This window comes from Lissotriton helveticus, chromosome 8 (genome assembly GCF_964261635.1).
Source record: "Lissotriton helveticus chromosome 8, aLisHel1.1, whole genome shotgun sequence".
Lineage (NCBI taxonomy): Eukaryota > Metazoa > Chordata > Amphibia > Caudata > Salamandridae > Lissotriton > Lissotriton helveticus.
The window spans coordinates 185,681,545-185,704,339 of NC_136069.1; the positions used below are offsets into that span (position 1 = coordinate 185,681,545).

General features: G+C 51.4%; 1 protein-coding gene across 5 annotated transcripts in view; it reads right to left on the reverse strand.

Moving 5' to 3' along the window:
- Positions 1-22,795, reverse strand: part of TTC3 (tetratricopeptide repeat domain 3) — a 1,911,479-nt gene that overhangs the window by 958,005 nt on the left and 930,679 nt on the right. For all 5 annotated transcript variants that reach the window (XM_078656864.1, XM_078656865.1, XM_078656863.1 and 2 more), the window contains one exon: positions 5,683-5,733. In XM_078656864.1, coding sequence (XP_078512990.1) covers positions 5,683-5,733 — 51 coding nt within the window. The remainder of the gene's footprint in view (positions 1-5,682; positions 5,734-22,795) is intronic.

Genomic DNA, 22,795 nt, shown 5'->3' on the forward strand with positions numbered 1-22,795 from the left:
ACATACCTGATTAGGTATTGGGTCACCTTTGTGAGCCCCTGTATAGTGTACCATAGGTACCCAGGGCATAGGTGCATCCAAGGCCTACCAGGGGCTGCAGCATGTATTATGCCACCCCTGGCTGGCCATCCAAACTGACACCACAGGCTGATCACTCAGCTTGGGGTAAGGTGGTGTAATCACCCCTTACTTAGATATAGTATACCTATATCTACCTTGTATATAGACACATGGTAACCTATAAGTCACACTCAATGGCAGGTCTTAACAATCCTGGGGGCAGAGTGCCTGGTTTTATGTGAGAGGGTGCCCTAGCATGAGCTGAGTCCCTCTGCAGCTTTCGGAACCATGTCCTTATAGCTGTTCTATGATATAGCCATACCATATACTCTTAAGTGCATTATAATCCTCGAGGTTAATGCTAACTTTGGTTTGACTTTATCAAAACATGTCGTGTAAGGTGTTAAGCGCTATGGAATATTAAATCCTCCCCCCGCCAATTCTGGCGGCGGGGGTAGCATTCCACCCTTCTAGAGGGAGAGGACATGTTGGTTACTGCTTTGCCCGGTTAAAGTTAAACAGAGCCTCAGCATCACAAAATGGATGCTGCTGCCACAGACACGAGTCTGACCTCCTGCTGCTTGACGAAACTCCGGCAGGGGAGGCCTGGACAATAGGTTTCCTGCCTTGCGAGGTGCTAGCACATCCCCAGACAGGCTTTAAACAGGGGACTTTAAGAGAGAAGGTTGATCAGGAAGCCTCAAGAAGGCTGAAACAGCTGAAAGATATCCCTTGATGGTGCCCAGAGCAGAGCCCTGCTGGGCCAGTGAAAGAAGAAAGAGGAGAACCTCAGAAAGAGGGGCGAAAAGGGGATTCACAGCCTTTGCTGAGCACTATGCCACAAATGTGTTCCACCTGCAGGCGTATACCGTTTTTGTGGAGGGACGCCTGGCTGCCAGAATGACATCACAGACTTCAGGAGGCAAGTCAAAAGCATCAACTGTCGCCACTCAATCTCCACGCAGTGAGGTGGAGGCTGGACAGGTTCGGGTGGAGGACCGTCCCCTGTTGAAGTGGTATAGGCGGAAAGGCATATAACAGTCCGCAGCTCCACTCGTGACAAAAGGTGTCTCCAAGCGAGTGCCGCCTTGGAAAGTCCAAAGCGCAAAACTGAGGACATTGTGAGTTCTCTTCGGTGGCGAATAGTTCTAAGCAAAGCTCTCCCCACTGCCGAAAGAGACCTTGCGCCACGTCAGAGTTCAGATGCCACTCGTGATCCATCATGCACCGACGGCTGAGTTCGTCCGCCCTGGCGTTCAGTGAACCTGCCAGGTGTTGAACCACCAGGGTGATGTCCTGGTGTTACAGCCATGTCCCGAGGCACAGAGCCTTCTGACAAAGGGTCCACGACCCCACCTCGCCCTGTTTGTTGCAATACCACATGGCGGTGGTGTTGTTCGTGAACACCTGCCCTACACTTCCCCGGACAGAGGGAAGGAATGCCTTCAGTGCAAGTCGGATCGCCCGCAGCTCCAGAAGGTTGATATGGAGCAGGGACTCCGCCGGAGACGAAAGGCCTCTGATCTCCGCCTCTCCTATCCCAGGAGAGACGCATCCGTCACCACTGTGTGATCCGGTTGGGAAAGGGAGAGAGATCTGCCACTGACCCAATCGTAGTCCATGAGCCACCACTGCAAGTGTCGCGCAGTGCCCTCTGAGATCAGGACGTGGTCGGACAGGTTGCCCTGATGTTGCGCCCACTGGAGGCCTTCAGAGGCCCTCCTGATCACTATTGCGAAGGAGGCGGACTCCTCTGTTATCATAGACTGGTGAAGGGAAAACAGGCCTGTGGGAAGTTGGCCTGGTATATGATGTTCACTATTCTAGTGAACACCTTGCACCAGTCCAAACAACCCTTATGGAGATGTTTGTAAGTCAACCTTATAGACCAGCTATCCTAGTGGTAGCGTGGACAGAACAGTCTTAGGCTAAAAGACTCTTGAGGGCGTGTAACCCCTTGAATATCAAATGAAAGGACACTACACAGGATATATATAAAATGCATTTATTTACGAACACACTCCTCTGAACTCTTTATGAGATCAGAGGCAAACGCACATAACAAGATACTTAGTCAGAATATGTTAAGTTGCACAATTTACGGTTAGGCCCTAGGGGCGAAGCCAACCATTTATATTAAGAAAGTGGTATAAGTACCACGTCACAAGAAAAGGAAAGGCCTAGGACCTGGGGAATCGCTGGGGCTACACTATCTGAACCTTAGTTTAGAAGTAGGAGGCCCACAGGCAGCGCGTGCAGTGTCTTTACACACACACGTGAGTCAATGCAAAGTCAATGGGAACTTAGAAGTTAGATTTAGAAGGATTTAGGACACTTCCGGTTTAGCTAGGAGGAAACAACTAAAAACCTAGACACTTGGATAGTCAATACCCTTGGGAGCACCGAAAGTACTCACGTTACCTCAACCACGGACGGCGGGTGCATAGGTGTGAAGATGTGTCGGGTTTCGCCGTTGAGTCCTATGGAGCCTTTGAAGAAAGATGCTGCAGGCGACCAGGAGGAAGATGTCCGGGTGAATCCAAGGGTTGATCGAAGATGAAGAGGACCTGAAAGCAGAGGGGACAGAGTCTGGGTCACTAGCCAGTGACCGGGTGGAACCAGGAAGGAACCAGACGACGTCGAGGAGCAATCAGGTGCTGTCTTGAAGCTCGTCTCTTCAGCCACGCGGACCGGGAGATGTCGAGGACGACCAGGAGCTGGAGGCGAGCTGTCCCACGCAGGATCTCTCGGATGGAGGAGTCGACTTCCGGATTGGAGTTAACAAGCCTTGGCAAAGTCAACCCACGCAGGATTCAAAGAAGGCTTCTGGTGCAGACCAGCAAGGTCTGAGGTGCCTCACCTTTGCAGGGAGGCAAGGGCCAGTCTGGAAGAACCAGACCAGCGAGGTGATTCAAAAAGGATTGTCGTCACAGAAGCTACTAGCCAACGGGCCAGCAACCGGACAACGCGTCGAGCAGAACACAAGCAGAAGGGCCCCACGCAGAACTCATGGAGTGTGGAGGGCTGATCTTCAGTGCAGGTGGAGCTCGGGTTCGGGGTTTCTCAGTCCCCAGTGCACAGCTTCGAGGATGCCTCAAGAGCAGCACAGTTAGCAAGTTGCAGGCTTTCCAAGATGTCCGGTCCCACGTGTCTCGTCGCCTCCACGGATCTCAGCTGTGCTGCAGTCGTGAAGAGAGGGTCAGAGAGGTCTGGAAGTCTGGGTCTTGTCAGGCTCTGTGCTCGGGTTCCGGCGGGAACGTCGACAAAGCAAGCCGTTGATTTGCTGGATGGTGCCTGGTTGCCCAGAGTGGTCACTCCTTGGCCACAAGGGAGATTCTTCAGTCTTCAGCTTCAGCAGAATGTCGAAGGGCCAGAGTTTCGTGTCAAGTTTCGGTTCAGGATTAATCTAAAGTCTCAGGACTCAGCTCCTACGTTTATACAACTAAAAGGGGCTGGATTACATTCTAGGTCCCTCCTATGGGTGGGACCAGGAAGGGTGGTGGTTACACCCCCTTTCCTTTGTCCAGTTTCGCGCCAGAGCTGGGGCTGGAGTGCCCCAGCAACCGGTTTGAACTGGGGTATGCATGGAGCACCTAGTGTGCCCCAGGCAGTGTCTCATTCTATTCAGCCCTCCCTGTCCCAATACACAAAGTCCTGTCTGGGGTGGGTGCTCGCACCTCTCCAGGCAGGAAACCTATTGTCCAAACCTCCTTGACTGGAAGGACTCCCAGCAGCAGGAGGTCAGACTTGTGTCGGTGGCAGCAGCGTCCATTTTGTGACGCTGGGGCTCTGGTTAACTTTAACCGGGATAGTCAGCAACAACATATCTTCTCCCGCTAGAAGGGTGGAATGCTACCCCCTTCGCCAGAATTGGTGAGGGGGTAGTATTCCAAAGCGTATGACACCTTACACGACATGTTTGGATAAAGCCAAACCAAAGTTAGCATTTAACCGCGAGGTTCATAATGCACTTAAGAGTATATGGTATTGCAATATCATAGAACAGCTACAAGGACATGGTTCCGAAAGCTGCACACAGGCTCAGCTCATGCTAGAGCACCATCTCACACATAACCAAGCACTCTGCCTCCAGGATTGTTAAGGCCTGCCATAGGAGTGACTTATAGGTTACTATGTGTCTATATATAAGTAGGTATAGGAATACTACACCTAAGCAAGGGGTGAGTACACGACCTTGCCCCAGCTGAGTGATCAGCCAGTTGTGTCTATTTGAGTGGCCAACCAGGGGTGGCATAATACATGCTGCAGCCCCTGGTAGGCCTTGGTTGCACCTATGCCCTGAGTACCTAGGGTACACTTCTACAGGGGTTGACAAGGTGGACCAATTCCCAATTGTGGATGTACCTAGAGTACATGGTGTAAATTTAGAGAGTGCGCATCTGGGCTGTGGGTCTGATTAGCAGGCCCACAGCCATATCTAAGTCAAAAACCAGTAAAGCAAAAGCAAAAAGTGGGGGTGACCATAGGAAGCAGACCCTACTCTCCTACAAGGCCAATATCTGATAAAGTGTCCAACCAACTAGCATCTTGCAGACCTAGAAATACGTTTTCACCATCTTAAGGACCGTCATCACCATAATCATTATCATTGTAAGCATAAGGCTGGAGACAGATAAAACTATTGGATCCATTTCTGACAATATGCGATGTCGGGGGTGGTGTCAAGACTCAGGGTTCCAGTATTGGTTATTACATTGGACCGGGAGTCAGATGTTGCGTCGAAGCTGAAACTAGCAGAACAGGCCTTGAATCGAGGTTGGGTGGCACATTCGGCATCGGGTGCAGATCCACAAGGGTTTACTAACTTCGGATGCTTAAGGCCAGAAGGTGCTCCAGAGGGAACTGGCAAGCTATCAAATATCTTCTCAAAGAGCAGTTTCAGTCCGCACAGCAGGTAAAGCAGCACCGATGGCCGGGAAAAGTTAGAGTGTATCAGGATCACTTGCTGAATTGATAAAAAACAAGGGGAATTCGCTCAAGGCCTAGAGGTGTCTGGGACATCGCATGACTCCAAATGATAGGAGCTGCAGAATGATAGAGATCCGTGCTTTGACCTCATGTGCTTCTTTGATTTTATGGATTTACCTAAAATCTTGCTATCAAAATTCTTAAGCTCCAGTCTAGAATTTGAGGGAATGCACAAGGTGACAAATCTGCGGTTAGAAGTCTCTATCAGAAAGCCTGTGTACTTGTATCGTAACTCCAACACAAAGGGTACAGGCAAAACTATTAGTTAATGCATAAAAACAACAGTTACAGGTAAATTAGCAAAACATGACTCAGTGTCTAGCAAACATTAACATAAAAATGAATAACTAAGCCCTGCATTATCTCTTCTAACACAGTTGCTAGCGGAAAAACGAATTATGAGGTACTAACTAATCATAACTGACATAAGGGAGGCAAAAACAATTAATTGATACTATAGTGACATTTACATATCACTAGGTTGTTTCAAACAGACAACTAACATAGCCACACATTTGGGATGTGGGGGATAATTCTTTCAAAGAAACACAAAAGTTTTATTATGTGCTCTTCTTATGAAGTAGATAGTGTGAGGAGTAATATATACAATAATTATTGCAATAATTGCCATACCTTTGATTCGGTTGGTTTCTTTTTTCTGGTTTTGTTTTTAACTTTGATATTCTAAAGGAAAAATATAATAGGAGAATTAAATTAAATTCAAAATAAAATCTTTTGAAAATTGAATGATTGCAGCAAGGGTGAAGAATGGAGTGCAGCATTCCAACAGTTCATCACATACCTGTAGGTTGACACATCATACTCTCAAAGTGCATTCTCGCTGACTTTTGGTAAATACATTTCTATTGGCTTTTAAATGAGTCTATTCAGTAAAATCAATCAGTACAAAGACAGTTGCTATATTGATTTGAATTGACCTTGCTAATCTGTCCATGAACATAGTCACACATGTTTGGGTACTTTGATTGGATAAAATGCAGTGGTATAATACCCCCAGTTTCACAGGGACTCATGAAATACGGATGTTGTCATCAAAATTAGAGCCTCCTACGCACTTTGCATAGCTTTACTATTGACAAGGCCACTAGGTTTATGTGACAATGAAAGGCCAAGCAATACAGCAGGGTTAACCATTTCAGCTAGAAAATAAATTTCCATCAGATCCACAAATTATTTTAAACATTATGTGGCATGTGTGGTAAATCACTAATTTTTCTATAAAACCACAGTCACAGAAGAAAAAGTTACTTAACTTCGGTAATGCCTTTTCTGGTAGAGACTAACCACAGATTCCTCACCTTCTGAATTTGCCATGATGTCACTCTGAAAGCGGAAACCTTTGTAGCAATTCCCACATGAGCCAGTAGGTGGTGTCATGTGGCTCCACCACACCTCGGATGTGACGTTAGGACCACTAGATCTGTACCACCTCAGTGCACTGACGTCAGTTTCTTTCTAACCACCATCTGCATCAACAGACACAGAGCCATAGTAGTCAGAATATGGCAATGTGCAGACTTCTGAATGGGATGTTAGTAATGGACTGTGTTAATTCATTTAATTGAACAGAGAAGGTGGGTCAGTGAGGAATCTGGGGTTACATTGGGTCCTCACCATAAAAGGTGGTTACAGAAGGTTAGGAACGTTTTCTTTTGATAGAGACTTCTAACTGCAGATTCCTCACTTTTTACCCCCATTTAGACTACCAGGCATTGGTGTAATAACTCTGAAATGCCCTGAGCACTGCTAAACAGGACGCAATGCATGTGTTCCAACCTTTAACAAGCATTTACAATGCAATGGTTTCGCCTTTGGAAAAGTTAGAGCTATTGGCATTGTAAATGACAAAATTTGTATTTATGTGTTGGTTTTGAAAACAGACAAATAAATGGCATTGTCATTTACATTGCCATTAGCCTCCGCAGTCCCTAGCACTCCGTAGCACTCCCTAGTCACTCTGCACTCCCTAGCCCTCCCTAGTCACTCTGCACTCCCTAGCCCTCTGCACTCCCTAGCCCTCTGCACTCCCTAGCCCTCTGCACTCCCTAGTCACTCTGCACTCCCTAGTCACTCTGCACTCCCTAGTCACTCTGCACTCCCTAGTCACTCTGCACTCCCTAGCACTCCCTAGTCACTCTGCACTCCCTAGCACTCCCTAGTCATTCTGCACTCCCTAGCACCCCCTTGCACTCTGCACTCCATTGCACTCTGCACTCCCTAGCACTCTGCACTCCCTAGCACTCTGCACTCCCTAGCACCCCCTTGCACTCTGCACTCCATTGCACTCTGCACTCCCTAGCACTCTCTAGCACTCCCTAGTCACTCTGCACTCCCTAACACTGTGCAGTCACTCTGCACTCCCTAGCACTCCCTAGTCACTCTGCACTCCCTAGCACTCCCTAGTCACTCTGCACTCCCTAGCACTCCCTAGTCACTCTGCACTCTCTAGCACTCCCTAGTCACTCTGCACTCCCTAGCACTCCCTAGTCACTCTGCACTCCCTAGCACTCCCTAGTCACTCTGCACTCCCTAGCACTCCCTAGTCACTCTGCACTCCCTAGTCACTCTGCACTCCCTAGCACTCCCTAGCACCGACTCCGAGGTTGTAGTGCAATAGATGGTGAGGCTGCTACTGGTCCATGGGGGCAGGACGTGAGGTCAGTAGCACATATGTCTCTGCATCCACATTGGTAAGATCTGTGTCTTGAGTATGAGGCTTGTGGCAATGGATCCAAGTCACAAAGTGGTCCTACCCTACCTGATGCCCTGAACTCACCCACCCAGGTTGTGATCCCTACAATGGTGACTTGCAGCACATTGCCAAATACTGCATACCCATGAATCAGTAGGTCTGGGTTGCAGACTCCTCTCCATCTACTGCACCTGGTGTATTCTGAAAGTATCAGGTCGTTCTACACTTGGGTCTCCACAGGTATGGCCCATCATCATGGAGGGGGCCAAACTCTTGCTCAGTTCCTCTTAGAGAGGAGAGATTTCCAGCTCCAAACTCCCATGCCAGGTTTGGTGGTCTCGTCGCCAATCGAGGCTGCCCTGATGGCAGCTCCCCGTGCACAAATTTAGGATAACATCATCCTTCCTTTCTGCATATAGACACATTTTTTAGCTTTCTCCTTTGTTTCTAAACTATGGCTCACCCTGAGTCAACAGAACGTTGCACCTCCGGGAGTTTTTCAACACTCTTGGTCAAACTTACCTACACTTTGTAGGTAAGACAGCCCTACCTTTCCATAACAATCAATGCCCTACAGTTTTAATGAATGGATGCCTCCCTGTTCATGCACTGGACGGAAGCAGTCCTTGACAACTTAAGAATATGTGCTGGATCTAGTTACCGAATGCAGACTGGTCCATTTCTTGAAAGGTGCACTGCAATGGTTTTCCCCAAACAACATTAATGTGCCAAAATATACACAGCAATGGAGCAGTGTGCAAAAACTATTCCTCGGTGTCTATCACAGAGAGACTTCAGTTGGTGCTAAATTGTCTTTCTACGTATAGTGACATCTTCTTCCGGAAATCCCCATTCTTCCACCTCTCTGATGCAACACTGCTACCCTAACCGAGCGCCCCATCTTTAATACTTATGTCAGCCGGCACTGATGCTTCTTGGCTGTCAAGCCGTTAGTGCTGCCTGATGCTGCTATACTGATATAATTAAGGTGGAGCGTCTGTCAGCGCACTGTGGCATGCATACGCTGCTCCCTACAGGCAGGGGGACTCCGCTGGCTGACTAGCTGCTGCTACTATGTATCTCTAGAAGGCGATTTCCGTGATTACATGACGTCTTGTGGAGGCAGTGCCCAATGCTTACTACCAAGACATCCGCCAACTAGTTAGGTTGAGTGACACAGTCACAGAGTCAGACTTAGGCGTAGTGGGACGTCCAGTAGTCCTGCTGCAGATTTTGTGTGGCGCTGCAGCAAATCATGGCAGCGATGCTCATACAGCTGCGATGTTAATTCAAAATCAATCATCATGACCCTGTGGCCGCGTTGGCTGAGGGAGTGAGTTGTTGCAACAGCCAGGACTCTGAGGAGGCGGGCGGCTGCCTGCCGCCTGGTAACAAATTGTGGTGGCTCTCCTCGCAAGTAAGAGGAATTAGTGAGCGTGCAGCCGCTGAGTGTTTGTTCATTTAATTTGCTTTTAGGCCGCAGGGCGCTTTAATCATCAGCTGCCTGCCAGTTGGTGTTAATACTGAAGTTGTGCCCTGGGCTGGTTCTAGTCTGCCCGCAGGCTGGGTAATATTCAGAAGTAGTAAACGGTAAGAGCTTCCAATGAGTCAAGACAATATTCACATGATCATTCATTGGCGGCCGAGAGACAACCACTGGTAACCTCCTACAAACAAGGTATCAGCGGGAGGGGGGGCGGGGACGGGCAGACGGACAGCGGGAGGGGGGGCAGGAACGGGCACACGGACAGCGGGAGGGGGGCGGGAACGGACACTGAGAGGATGACGACCAAAGGGAAACAGGAGAGAAAGCCAAAGCTGCGGACGCCGAGGAACCTCATCCTCGGAGCTAGGAAGCGAACTTGGCGGGTCAAAGTATCAGTGGGAGGGGGGGCAGGGACGGGCACACGGACAGCGGGAGGGGGGAGCAGGAACGGGCACACGGACAGCAGGAGGGGGGCGGGAACGGACACTGAGAGGATGACGACCAAAGGGAAACAGGAGAGAAAGCCAAAGCAGCGGACGCCGAGGAACCTCATCCTCGGAGCTAGGAAGCGAACTTGGCGGGTCAAGGTATCAGCGGGAGGGGGGGCGGGGACGGGCACACGGACAGCGGGAGGGGGGCAGGAACGGGTACACGGACAGCGGGAAGGGGGCGGGAACGGGCAGCGGGACATCGCGCAACCCACCCCTGCAAAGGACACTTCCGAAATGGTGGAAAACAAAGCTGTAAAAAAATAAATAAATAAACACCGCCCACCGCCGCATGACTATCGCAAGGGGGCGGGATGAGTAAAAATGGCCGGAACGCCAACGAATCTGCTCCGGCCATGACGGACAGATCTCTGTTCCAATGGCTAGCCTCCATTTATGGAGCTAGCCAATGGAACAGAGGGGCGGGACATGAGTACACATCTCTAGACATAAGCTTTCGCCTTGCGCGGAAAGTCTGCTGCGCAGCCTTTCGGAGAGGCGAAACCTAAAAAGGTGCACGTTTAGTGGGTTGACCCCCTGTATAAAATTGGGTTAGTGGCTGGGGTGGTGTGAAACCTTACTCAAGCAACAACTACAATTCATGTCAGGGTGAAGTCATACACAACCCCAAATTAACCTGTGCTTAACTGTCTGGTAGTGTGGCACAAAATAAGTCAGGCTTAACTTAGAGGTAATGTGTAAAATGGTTATGCAGCACACAATTAGTAATAAAGTGAAAACACAACAGAAGAAAAATCCCCCACCAATTTAGAAAAATAGAGTCAAGTTTAGTAAATATTTTGATACCAAAACAAGAAAAATCCAATTAGTATAACCAAAGAGATTTTAAAGGTTTAGGTAAAAAGAGTGCTTAAAAGCACAAGGCGCCAACAGTCGTAATCTAGTTGCACTGGACCAAGACAAAGTCACAGGTTTAGGCCGACCGATGTGAAGGACAGGCCAGATACATGGACCAAGTGAGGCCCACACAACCAAGTACCATAAATCCTGGTTGTGGAGCGTTATGGATGCATCGCGCAGTGGCAGTTCATATGAGCTGCGGGGGGCAAAGCGGGGTCCTATGTAAGAGATGTGTCATGCAGTGGCAGTTCCAATGAAAGCATCGACCAAGCTCGTGATGCCAGTTACAGCGTTGGCATCAAGGATGCCGTTGACGAAGGCTTGAGATGCGAAATCCTGCGTTCTGGATGCGTCGTACAGCTGTGGTTTCGATGCGGAGCTGAGAGGAGATGCATCGCACCGCACCGGTTCTTCCCAGCCCACTTCCAAGGGTCCAAAACTGGTGACACCACTCGAGGAGCTAGCCTCACAACAGACAGAGTCCAGGTGCTGGGTTCAAGGTGGTTGGATCCTTTACTGTCCCCGAGGTTCTGATCAGGAGGCCAGTCAACTAGTCCTTGGAGTCACTGTGGTGGTCCTGGGTTCAAGATGCAGGTCTAGTGTAGTCTCACCCAGGCATCAGAGTAGCAGTCCTTCTGAGTCTTCCACAGGTCCAGAGGTGTACAGAAGAGTTGGTTATGAGGGTCCAATATTTATACTTGGAGCCAGATTTAACGTAGGAGAAGGTTCTGGAGGATTCCAACCCCAAAAGTGTTTTGGAATTTCCTGCCTCACTGCCCTGGCCCAATCCTGTCTGGGGTCACATAAGACTACTATGAAACCCTTTGTGAGTGGGAAGTGTGGTAGGTGACAGTCCCTCCCATCATATCAGAGTTATCCCAGCCTGCGAATACCCATTCCCCCTTTGTCTCATCGTCTGGAAGTAATACACATAGACCTACTGCAGCTACACCTTGTCTTGTGACCCAGGGTACAGGATGCAGGGAACAAATGGTTGGGACAAGAAAATGCCAACTTTCTAAAACAGGCATTTTCAGAATTGTGACTTAAAATCCAACTTTACCATTAAAGAGGGTATTCGATTACATTTTTATAGACACCAAACTGTACCTATTCCCAATGGAAAGTTATCACTTATTAAATGTAGCACAAGTTACTACTTGTGTAACGATATATCTGTAAGAGACATTAGTTAGTATTAGATTCCTTACCTTAGAATATCCCCAGGCGTCAGACTGGATCCGGAATTTTTTGCGTAGCAGTACCCTTGCGCGTCGGTAGGCGTCGTCTGCGGCTCCACGTCCGTCGTCGGCGTCGTGATGACGTCGTCGGAGTACTTAGACGCCGCCTCCGCGTGCTGACGTCAGTTCTTAGACACAGCTTTTCCGCGCCAGAAACGCAGAGCCATGTTAAAAAACAACACTGGTGCCATTGAAACTAGGGCCCTGAAAGGGGTCAACCCTAACCCTAGATATTGGTTCGCAGAACAGGGAGGATGGGTGGGTCGGTAAGGAATCTAATACTAACTAATGTCTCTTACAGATATATCGTTACACAAGTAGTAACTTGTGCATCTGAAAGAGACACATTAGTATTAGATTCCTTACCTTAGAATAGATACCCCAGCAATACCAACCCCGGTGGTGGGTCTGCGAACCAATAATCACACCAGAAAGTCCTGGAGGACGGAACAGCCAAAGAAGCCATCCCTCCGGACTTGGCTGTCCAGGCAGTAGTGTCTTGCAAATGTGTGCAGCGATGCCCACGTAGCTGCCTGACAGATGTCTTGTAAGGGCACACCCCTGCCCAGGGCAGTGGTAGTCGCCGTCGCTCGGGTAGAATGAGCCCGCAGTCCAACCGGGGGCTCCTTCCTAGCCAAGGAGTAGCATGCCTGGATACACAGGATGATCCACCGGGAGATGGTCTTCTTGTGCACCGCTTTCCCCTTCTTAGCGCCCACGTAACCAACAAAGAGTTGGTCATCCACCCAGAACTGGCGTGTGCGATCCAAGTAGAATGAGAGCGCACGTTTTGGGTCCGGGCGGTGGAGCCGCTCTTCCTCTTTAGAGGGATGCAGTGGCGGAAAAAAGGTTGGCAAGGTGATAGACTGCCCGATGTGAAAGGCCGTGACAACCTTGGGCAGGAAAGAAGGTTTGGTACAAAGCACCACTATGTCCGGATGGACAGAAAGGAAAGGTGGAGTACAAGAAAGAGCCTGGAGCTCACTCACTCTCCTGGCAGAAGTGATGGCAACCAGGAAAGCAGTCTTCAAAGTCAGAAGGCGAAGAGGACAGTTGTGAAGTGGCTCAAAGGGAGCGCACATCAGGAATGTTAAAACCAGGTTCAAGTCCCACTGAGGCATCACAAACGGAACAGGAGGAAACGTGTGAGTGATGCCCTTAAGAAATCTGTTTACAATAGGGGACTTGAACAATGAAGGCTGATCAGGTAGCCTGAGAAAGGCGGAAAGGGCAGAAAGGTAGCCCTTGATAGTGCCCAGAGCAGAGCCCTGCTGGGCAAGAGAAAGAAGGAAGAGAAGAACCTCAGAAAGAGGGGCAGAAAGAGGATCCACAGCCTTTGCTGTGCACCATGCCACAAATCTGTTCCACCTGCAGGTGTATACCGACTTTGTGGAGGGACGCCTGGCTGCCAGAATGATGTTACAGACTTCAGGAGGCAAGTCAAATGGCCTCAACTGTCGCCGCTCAATCTCCAAGCATGGAGGTGGAGACTGGACAGGTTCGGGTGGAGGACCGTCCCCTGCTGCTGCGACAGAAGGTCCTCCTGAAGAGGCAGACGAACCGGGGGATCGACTGACAGACCGAGTAGCTCTGGATACCAGTACCTTCGAGCCCAGTCCGGAGCCACAAGGATGACTTGGGCCCGGTCGCGCCTGATCTTCTTCAGCACTCTGGGCAGAAGTGGTATAGGCGGAAAGGCGTACAACAGACTGTAGGAGAGTAGGGTCTGCAATCCTATGATCACCCAGATTTTTGCTTTTTGCTTCACTGGTTTACGACTTTCCCTGGCTTTGGGCCTGCTAATCAGACCCACAGCCTAGCTGTTCTCTCTACTCCAAATTGTACCCAGGTACTGAATTGGCACTGGGCCCTCTCCAAGTCCCTGTACCCAGGGCTGAGGTGCACCCAGAAGTCTCCCAGGGGCTGCAGCATGTATTATGCCACCCCTGGGCTGACTAACTAAATCAGACACAACTGGCTGCTTGACAGCTGGGGCAAAGTGGTGTACTTACCCTCTGCTTGAGATATAGTATTCCTATATCTAAACCTAAATGGGCACACAGATCTCCTATCAGTCACTCCTATGGCAGGCCTTGACAATCCTGAAGGCAGAGTGCTTGGAATCGTGTGAGATAGTGCTCTGGCATGAGCTGAGCCTGCCTGCGGCTTTCGGGATCCATCCCTTAGCCGTTTCCATGATATCGCATACCATATACTCTTAAGTGCATTATAATCCTCGCGGTTATATGCCAACTCTGGTAACGCTTTATCAAAACATGTCGAGTAAGGTGTCATACGAATTGGAATACTAACCCCTCGCCAATTCTGGCGACGGGGTTAGCATTCCACCCTTCTAGAGGGACACGACATGTATGTAACCTGTAACCCCGGTTAAAGTCAGACAGAGCCTTAGCTCCACAAAATGGATGCTGCCACCGAGACACAAGTCTGCCCTCCTGCTGCTGGGAGTCCTCCCAGCCCAGGAGGCAAGGACAAAGGGTTTCCTGCCAGGGGCGGTGCCAGCACCGTCCCAGACAGGATTTTGTGTATCCTACGTAGGCAGGGCTTTAGAGGCAGGTGACTGCAAGTGGCACCCCGGTGCTCACTGTGCAATCGGAATCCATTAATTCGAGCATTACACACGGATAGCTCGTTCCTGACGTTTGGTGTTGAATTCCCTTGAATTATACCGCGGATTCAGATCGCGGTTGCTACCATTTCGAGGGTTGACCAACGGGCGACCCTCTGGAACAACTCACCACCTGACTGTTTCCTTTCCCTTTGTCTTGATAAAGACCCGCCGCGACTACCAACTGGGGCGCTATCAGGGTCGAAACGTCGACGCTATTACCTTGGCCAAGCTAAAACTCCAGGAACTTGGACATTAACCGTTTCCTTGGAATATCTACTTGTAATAAACTGGCCTCATAAACGACAGAAAATACCTCGTTTTCCTCCTAAAACCCCCCAACCCCCCCCCCTGGTCATTTCTCATTAAGGTTTTATTGTAAATAATTGTTGTGTACATAAATGTCACTGTATACATTGCACTTGTCACCTTAATCACTATTGTCACTTTTTCACGAAGTTAACGTATTGACTAGCAATGTAATGGAATGAAGTAATTCCAGGATATTGTCTCTTTTTCTGTTTTTAATACATATAAAAACTTTGTCTATCAGAGAGTTTGTGCTTGTTGCTTGTTTTTGAGCTGTCTTCAGCCTTTATCAAAAGAATTGTCTTTGCTACCCAACAGAACCATTTTGTTTGTTAATCACTGTGCATAGGCCGGCTTGAACCAGTTCCAGGGGCACTCCAGCCCCTGATCTGGGGAAAGCCCGCCAAAGGAGAGGGGTGTAACCACCCCCCTCCTAGTCCCACCCATAGGGCAGGACTTAGTCGCGTGCCAGCCCCTTTTTGCAGGATAAAGGTAGGAACTGGCCCCCTTCCAAATCAGATCAATCTTTGAATCCTGAACCGACTTTCTACGAGAGGAACTCAAGACTCTTCCTAAGATTTCTCCCTTGTGACTAAGGAGTAGTCACCCTGCAGCAGCAGGCACCAACCAAGCATCGCGGTCTGCTGTAAGTCTCTCCTCCGGATCAAGACTGCCCAGCACGACGAGAACCGGCTTCCCTGGCACCTCTGACCTCAACCTGCATCATCAGCCAAGCTGTGATTCGTGGGTGTGACGAGACCTCGAGGGACCGGCCATCTTCCAAGACTGCACGACGCTTGACCAGCACGACTCCCGAGTGACCCTCGACCGAGTGCTTTGGGGTAAGAGAAGCCCCAACCCTGAGCAGCTCCAGCACCGAAGTTCAGCTCCCCTGCATCCACGAGATCTGCGTGGGGCCCTTCTGCTCTTTGCTGCTCACCGCGTTGTCCAGGTCACTTGCCCGTTGGCTAGTGGCCCTTTTACGACGCTCAACGACGACAAACACCGCTGGTCTGGTTGCTCCAGACTAGCCCTTGCTCCCCTCCAACAGAGGAGCACCCTGGACCCTCCTGGTCCACTCAAGACGCCATTTTAGGTCCACCGCGTGGGCCTTGCATTTGCCAAGACTTGTTGCCCAATCCTGGGTCCAGCGACGTCAGAAGCAGATACCTTCGTGGGACAGCTCGCCCCTCCATCCTGGTCGCCGACAACGCCTCCTGGTCCGAGAGACTGCAGAGCCCAGCAGCGCCCACTCACCTGGTCGAGGTGACTTCGTCCGGTGCCACTCTGGTGCCTACCTAAATCACTGGCTAGTGATTCAGAACTTGGTCCCCTCTGCTTACAGGTCTTCTTCTTCCCTGATCCAGGCTTGGATCACCACGAACTTCTTCACTGGCCGCCTGCCAGCAACTTCTTTCTTCAGGCTCCTGGTTCTTCAACGAGGGTTTCCGACGCAACTTGAACCCTATGCAGCCGCAGCCCCTGGGCTAGGTAAACTGAGTACTCTGGTGCTCCAGTATAGTCCAACACCCTAAGTGTTCGGATCCACCCTTGTTTTCGACCCACCTAGTCAGGTTCGCCCGAGAACAGTAACTTTGCAATTGCTAGTATCCATAGACTTGTTCCCGCATTACTCGTGAGAGTTCCCACTCTGCACACGGCGTCCCTAGGCCTCCTGCTTCTAATCTAAGGGTTCAGCATTGTAGGCCTAGCGTTTCTACAGTCTAGAAAAGTATTACTTACCTGCTAGTAACTTCGCATTCCACTTCTTGTGTATATGGTTTTTCGTGCCCCTCGGGCATTTGTGTAAATTGTGCGACTTTCAGTATTTCTTTAAGAGTTTTGTTGTGTGCTTAGCTCCCTGTCTCATAAAGAGCCAGGGTAGTCCTGTTATGAATAAATATACTTTATTTTTGATAACAACTTGTGTGGTGTCCTTTCACTTGGTGTTCAAGGGGTAATGTGATGGTAAAACAGCTGGCTTAACACGCCCTCTAGAGTTTAGCCTAAAGACTGCACGTGTCCATGCTACTAGGATAGCTGGTCTATCAGGTTGACTTACAACCAAACATCAATAAGGGTTGTTTGGACTGATACATAGTGAGCACTAGAATAGTGAGCACTGCATATCAGGCCAACTTCCCACACAGACCGCAACTCCACTCGCGACGAAAAGCGTCTCCGAGCGAGTGCCGCCTTGGAAATTCCAACGCGCAGAACTGATGACATTGCGCGTTCTCTTCGGTGGCGAATAGATCTAACCAAGGCTCTCCCCATCGCTGAAAGAGGCCTTGCGCCACGTCCGAGTTCAGACGCCATTCGTGATCCATCATGCACCGACGGCTGAGCTCGTCCGCCCTGGCGTTCAGAGAACCCGCCAGGTGTTGAGCCACCAGGGTCACGCCCTGGCGTTCCAGCCATTGCCAAAGGCGAAGAGCCTCTTGACAAAGGATCCACGACCCCACCCCGCCTTGTTTGTTGCAGTACCACATGGCGGTGGTGTTGTCCGTGAACACCTGCACTACACTCCCCCGAACAGAGGGGAGGAATGCCTTCAGTGCCAGACGAATCGCCCTGAGCTCCAACAGGTTGATGTGGAGCCTGGTCTCCGCCGGAGACCAGAGGCCTCTGATCTCCGCCTCTCCCAAGTGGCCTCCCCAGCCCTGGAGGGACGCGTCTGTCACAACTACGTGCTCCGGTTGGGGAAGAGAGAGGGATCTGCCGCTGACCCAATCGCTGTCCGTAAGCCACCACTGCAGGTGTCTCGCAGTGCCCTCCGAGATCAGGACGTGGTCGGATAGGTTGCCCTGATGCTGGGCCCACTGAAACTTCAGGTCCCACTGCAGAGCCCGCATCCGCCACCTGGCGTGATGCACCAGTGGATGCAGGAGGCCATCAGCCCCAGAAGCCGCAGCGTCAACCTGACCGAAACCCGGGATAACGGCTGAAAGATGGGAATCAGAGCCTGAATATCCCGGACCCGCTGTTCGGGCGGATAAACCCGAAACCGCGCCGAGTCCAGAACCACTCCGATGAAGAGGAGCTTCTGAGAGGGACACAGGTGTGACTTCGGCACATTGATGGAACACCCCAGCAGGTGCAGGAGGTCTGCCGTCGTCTGGAGGTGGCTGACGACTGTCTGGGGCGAGCCCGCCTTCAACAACCAGTCGTCGAGGTAGGGGAAGACTGAAACCCCTAACCTGCGCAGATGAGCTGCGACCACCGCCATCACCTTCGTGAACACCCGTGGGGCGCTGGTAAGGCCGAAGGGGAGCACGGTAAATTGAAAGTGCTCGTGGCCCACCATGAACCGCAGGTAGCGCCGGTGGGCAGGCAGGACGGGGATATGAAAGTAAGCGTCCTGCAAGTCCAACGCTACCATCCAGTCTCCTGGGTCCAAGGCAGCAGGACCTGAGCCAGTGTCAGCATCTTGAACTTCTCCTTCCGGAGGAAGCCGTTGACGTTCCGTAGGTCCAAGATAGGGCGTAGGCCCCCTTTGCCCTTCTTGGGTACCAGAAAGTAGTGGGAGTAGCAACCACACCCTACTTCTGGCCGAGGAATGCGCTCGATGGCCCCCCTTGGCCAAGAGGGCCGTAACTTCCTCCTGCAGAAGACGCAAGTGATCCCCCGATACACGGTGGTTCTGCGGTGGCATGGCTGGAGGAGTCGCCTCGAAGGGGAGGGAGTAGCCCCTTCGGACGATCTGCAGCACCCACCTGTCCGACGTGACAGTGCGGCAGTGGAGGTGGTGATGGCGAACCCTGCCTCCCACTGGCGTCACATGGGCCTGAAAGCACGGACTAGGAGGGTTTTGAGGCGGATACTGCGGGGGAAGGTGTGGACTGACCTCGCCGCTGCCCCCGACCGCCTGGACGGCGGTTCCCACGGCCGCCACCGCGTTGGGTATTGCCCTGCGGTGCGTGGCTGGCGGCACGTGTGGGCGCACCCCTTCCGTGGCCACGAAAGGAGTGATAGGCAGCCGACTGCTGGCGTTGGCCCGAGAGGCCTAAGGACTTGGCCGTAGCCCTGGAGTCCTTAAAACGCTCAAGCGCATGGTCTGCCATGTCGCCAAAGAGGCGACGGCCATCGAACGGCATGTCCATGAGCGTGCTCTGGACATCTGCCGAGAAGTTGGCAGACCTCAGCCAGGCGTGGCGTCTGACCGCCACCGTCGTTGCCATCGCTCTACCCAGCGAGTCAGTGGTATCCAGCCCACACCGGATGGAATACTTGGCTGCATCCTGGCCCTCCACAAGGGCTTGGCCGAGTTTGGCCCGTACCTCCAACGGACACTCTGGCAGCACTTCCGCGACCTTATCCCACACAGAGTGGGTGTAACGCCCCAAAGGCAGGCGGTGTTGGAAGACCGCAGGCCTAAACTAATGGATGAGAAGATCTTCTTCCCATACTGGTCATACCTCTTGGATTCCCGATCCGGCGGGGCCGACGGGAATGCGGTTTGGGAATTGGAGGCCTGGATGACCAGGCTCTCGGGGGTAGGGTGGGAGGACAGAAAACATGGGTCGCCCGGGGCTGGGCGGTGGCGTCTGGCCACGTTCCCATCTACGGGCGAACCCGTAGCGGGCTTGGACCAAGTGCCCAGAAGAACGTCAGTCAAGGCCTCATTAAAGGGCAGCAGAGGCTCGGCCGAGCTTGACTGCGGTTTAAGGACCTCAGTGAGGAGGTTAGTCCTCACGGCCGCGACGGGGAGCTCAAGGCCCAAGGCCTTGGCAGCCCTCATCAGCACCACACTATATGTTGCCCCCTCCTCCGAAGCCACGGTAGGAGGGGAGACAAACCCAGTGTCTGGAGAGGTGTCCAGGCCACTGGCCTCCCCAAGGTCTCCTGTCCAGTCCTCATGAGACTGACACTCCCTGGTCAGAGGGTCCTCAGACCCCTCCTAGTCCTCTCCTTCACCCATCTCCTGAAATTCAGGGTCATCAACCAATGGGGCCTGTTCATAAAAGTGAAATTCACACGTTGGGCGCCGTCCCGACGGCCGAACAGGAGCGGAAGGAGGACTGGGGTCGGCGCCGCCCGAGGACGGCGCCGGAGGCGACACCTGAGGGTCCGACGCCGGGGAGGCCGTCAGATCCACCGGCGACGAACCAGATCCCGAAGGAGGGCCTGCGGCGTCCTGCGGCGCCGGGCCCGAAGGCGCCGCGGCGTCGGAACAACTGGACCCCTCGGCGCCGGGCCCGAAGGCGCCGGCGGCGTCGGTTTAACGGGGACCTGCGGCGCCGGGCCCGAAGCACTCGACGGCATCGGGGCCGGAGCCGTCGACCCGCTAGGGCTCCCAGACGGGTCCGCTGGGCCCGGAGGCGCCGCGGAGCCCGTCAGAGGAGAGAGTTTCCTCATGGCCATGAGGAAGCGCTCGATCTCCTCCGGCGACGCGTTTAGCCCAGGGACCGGAGGGTGTGGAGCTGTACGCGGCGCCCGCGACTCCGACGGAGCCGCGTGGGTGGTGTCACCCGAACCCCTGGCCGCATCGCGCGAGTGTCGGGGGGAGTCCGAGGAGCGATGACGCCGCTTGGACTTCTTGTGCCGCTTACCTGATGACGACTTCGACCCGGAGGAGTGCGGCATACTCTCGGAGCTGTGGTGGCTCCGAGCCCGCGACCTGTCCCTCGACCTCCCATGGGATCGGGACCTCTCACGGCGCGGGGCCGACTGCCGGAGTTCGAGGCGCCTACGGGACCGCTCCCGCCTGGCTTTCGAAGAGAGGGCCCGGCAGTCGGAGCAGGCCTTGTCGTCGTGGTCGACGCCCAAACACGACAAACACACACGGTGAGGATCCGTGACCGACATCAGCCGGTCGCAATCGTCACAATGCTTGAAGCCGGGCATCCCTATCGGCACCGTTTCGGAGTCGAGAGGCTTCGAAATAGCAATCAAAAAGGATCAAAAAGTTAGTCAAAATTGACTAGGGTTACTGCTTTTTCCAGATCTGCGCTAGCTGGCGCGGAAAAAAGAAGAACTGACGTCAGCACGCGGAGACGGCGTCTAAGTACTCCGACGACGTCATCACGGCGCCCACGACGACGGACGCGGAGCCGCAGACGACGCCTACCGACGCGCAAGGTTACTGCTACGCAAAAATTTCCGGATCCAGTCTGACGCCTGGGGATATTCTAAGGTAAGGAATCTAATACTAACGTGTGTCTTTCAGATATAAGGTATCCCTAAGATATCCTATGGGAGATGCAGGCCTTGCAGCAGAGAAAAATAAATGTAAGTTTTTCACTATCAGGACATGTAAAAGTTAAAAGTACATGTCCAACTTTTTAAATACATCGTTCCCTGCCCTATGGGATGTTTAAGGCCTACATATGTGACATATGTATTCAAAAGAAAGGTTTACGCCCGACAACAGCTTTATTTTGCCAGGTCGAAATGACAATTTAAAACTGCACACACAGGCTACAATGGCAAACCTGAGACATGTTGAAAAGGCTACTTAAGTGGGTGGTGTAGGAGCATAGCTGAGTATATGGTGTACACCTATTGGTGAGGCACATTGCACTGAGTCCAGGGAACCCTTAGTGATAGTAGCAGTGGTACCTGATAACCAAAGCTCTCAAAGGGTAGCTGTGGAAAGCAGCTAAGGCTTATGAAGGAGGGTGTAAAGCGGGTACATTGCCACCCAGTCAGTCACTGTAGCTTACACACCAGAAAGAAACACACCGGAGATATCAATACACAATAAAATATACTTCAAAACAGGCAACTAAAGCACATAAAACGCAAAGGCCCTTATGGGGAGGCCAAACCCTATATGAAATAAATGGAATGTGAGGTGATTATCAAGCAAAGATTGACATCCCAGGAACTAGAGACCAGGGGGAGAACAGAACCACCATGGGTAAGTAACTCATAGCTGTTAGGAGCTCGTGTGAAGATGTGATAACCCAATTCAGTGTCCACAGGATAACGTGTGGAAGTCAAGATTAGAGTTTTAGTGTTTTAAAACCCTTCCCAAAAGACCCCAAGGAAACCTACTTTAATCAGGGAGGCTGGAGCACACCCCAATTCGCGGATACCCATAGAACCAGTATACCTCTTAAACTTTGGTGGGTTACAACTCTGAATCCAGACGAACTCCTAGAATCGTCTGTGATCATGCATAATTGCGCACAACTGTGAACTATTTCCAAACAATAATCATTTCTAAGAGCTAATTATTTAATTAACGAAGATCTTGGTCTTTAAATGTACATACAAATATGTGCTATTTTTGCAAATTGGTCTTAATTTATTTGTTGAGTGTTTCTCTCATTTAGTGCCTCCGATAGTACAACAAATGCTTAGCTCTACCGTCTGATAAGCCTAACTGCTCGCCGACACTACCACAAACAGAGAATAAGTATCATCTACTTTTGCCTCTGCAAACCAACTGGGGACTCCCTTGACTCTATACACACTGTACTTCGTTTTAGTGCACTATATAGATAGCCAGCTTCCTACACCAACCTCCGGAGAGGAGTTACAACCACCACCATCACTGGGGTTAACACCCGAGCAGAACTGGTCAGGCCAAAGGGAAGCATGTACAACTGAAAGTGTTCTTTAGACTACTGGAAATCGCAGATAACGTCTGTGGAACTGCAAGATGGAGTCTGAAAATATATGTCCTGCAAGTCCAACACTACCATCCAATCTCCTGGATTCATGACGGACAGAACTTGGGCAAGGGTAAGCATCTTAAACTTTCCCTTCCGGAGTAGGAAGTTCAGAGGGTGCAAATTTATGATGGAGCGAAGGCATCAATCTTCTTTCAACACCAGTAAATAATACGAGGAGCAACCATTTGCACCTGCTTCCTTGGCTAAGAGAGCCTGAACTTCTCCGCCGAGTATAGAGAAGTTGTTCTCCAGAAGTTATGGTGTGGGTGATATGACAGAGGATGAGAGAGGAAGGGTAGGGAATAACCATCAATGATGTGGAGCACCCATTGATCAGATGGGATGCTCCTCCAACCCGAGATGTGGAAAGTGATGCAAGCTTCTACTGTGTGGCAGC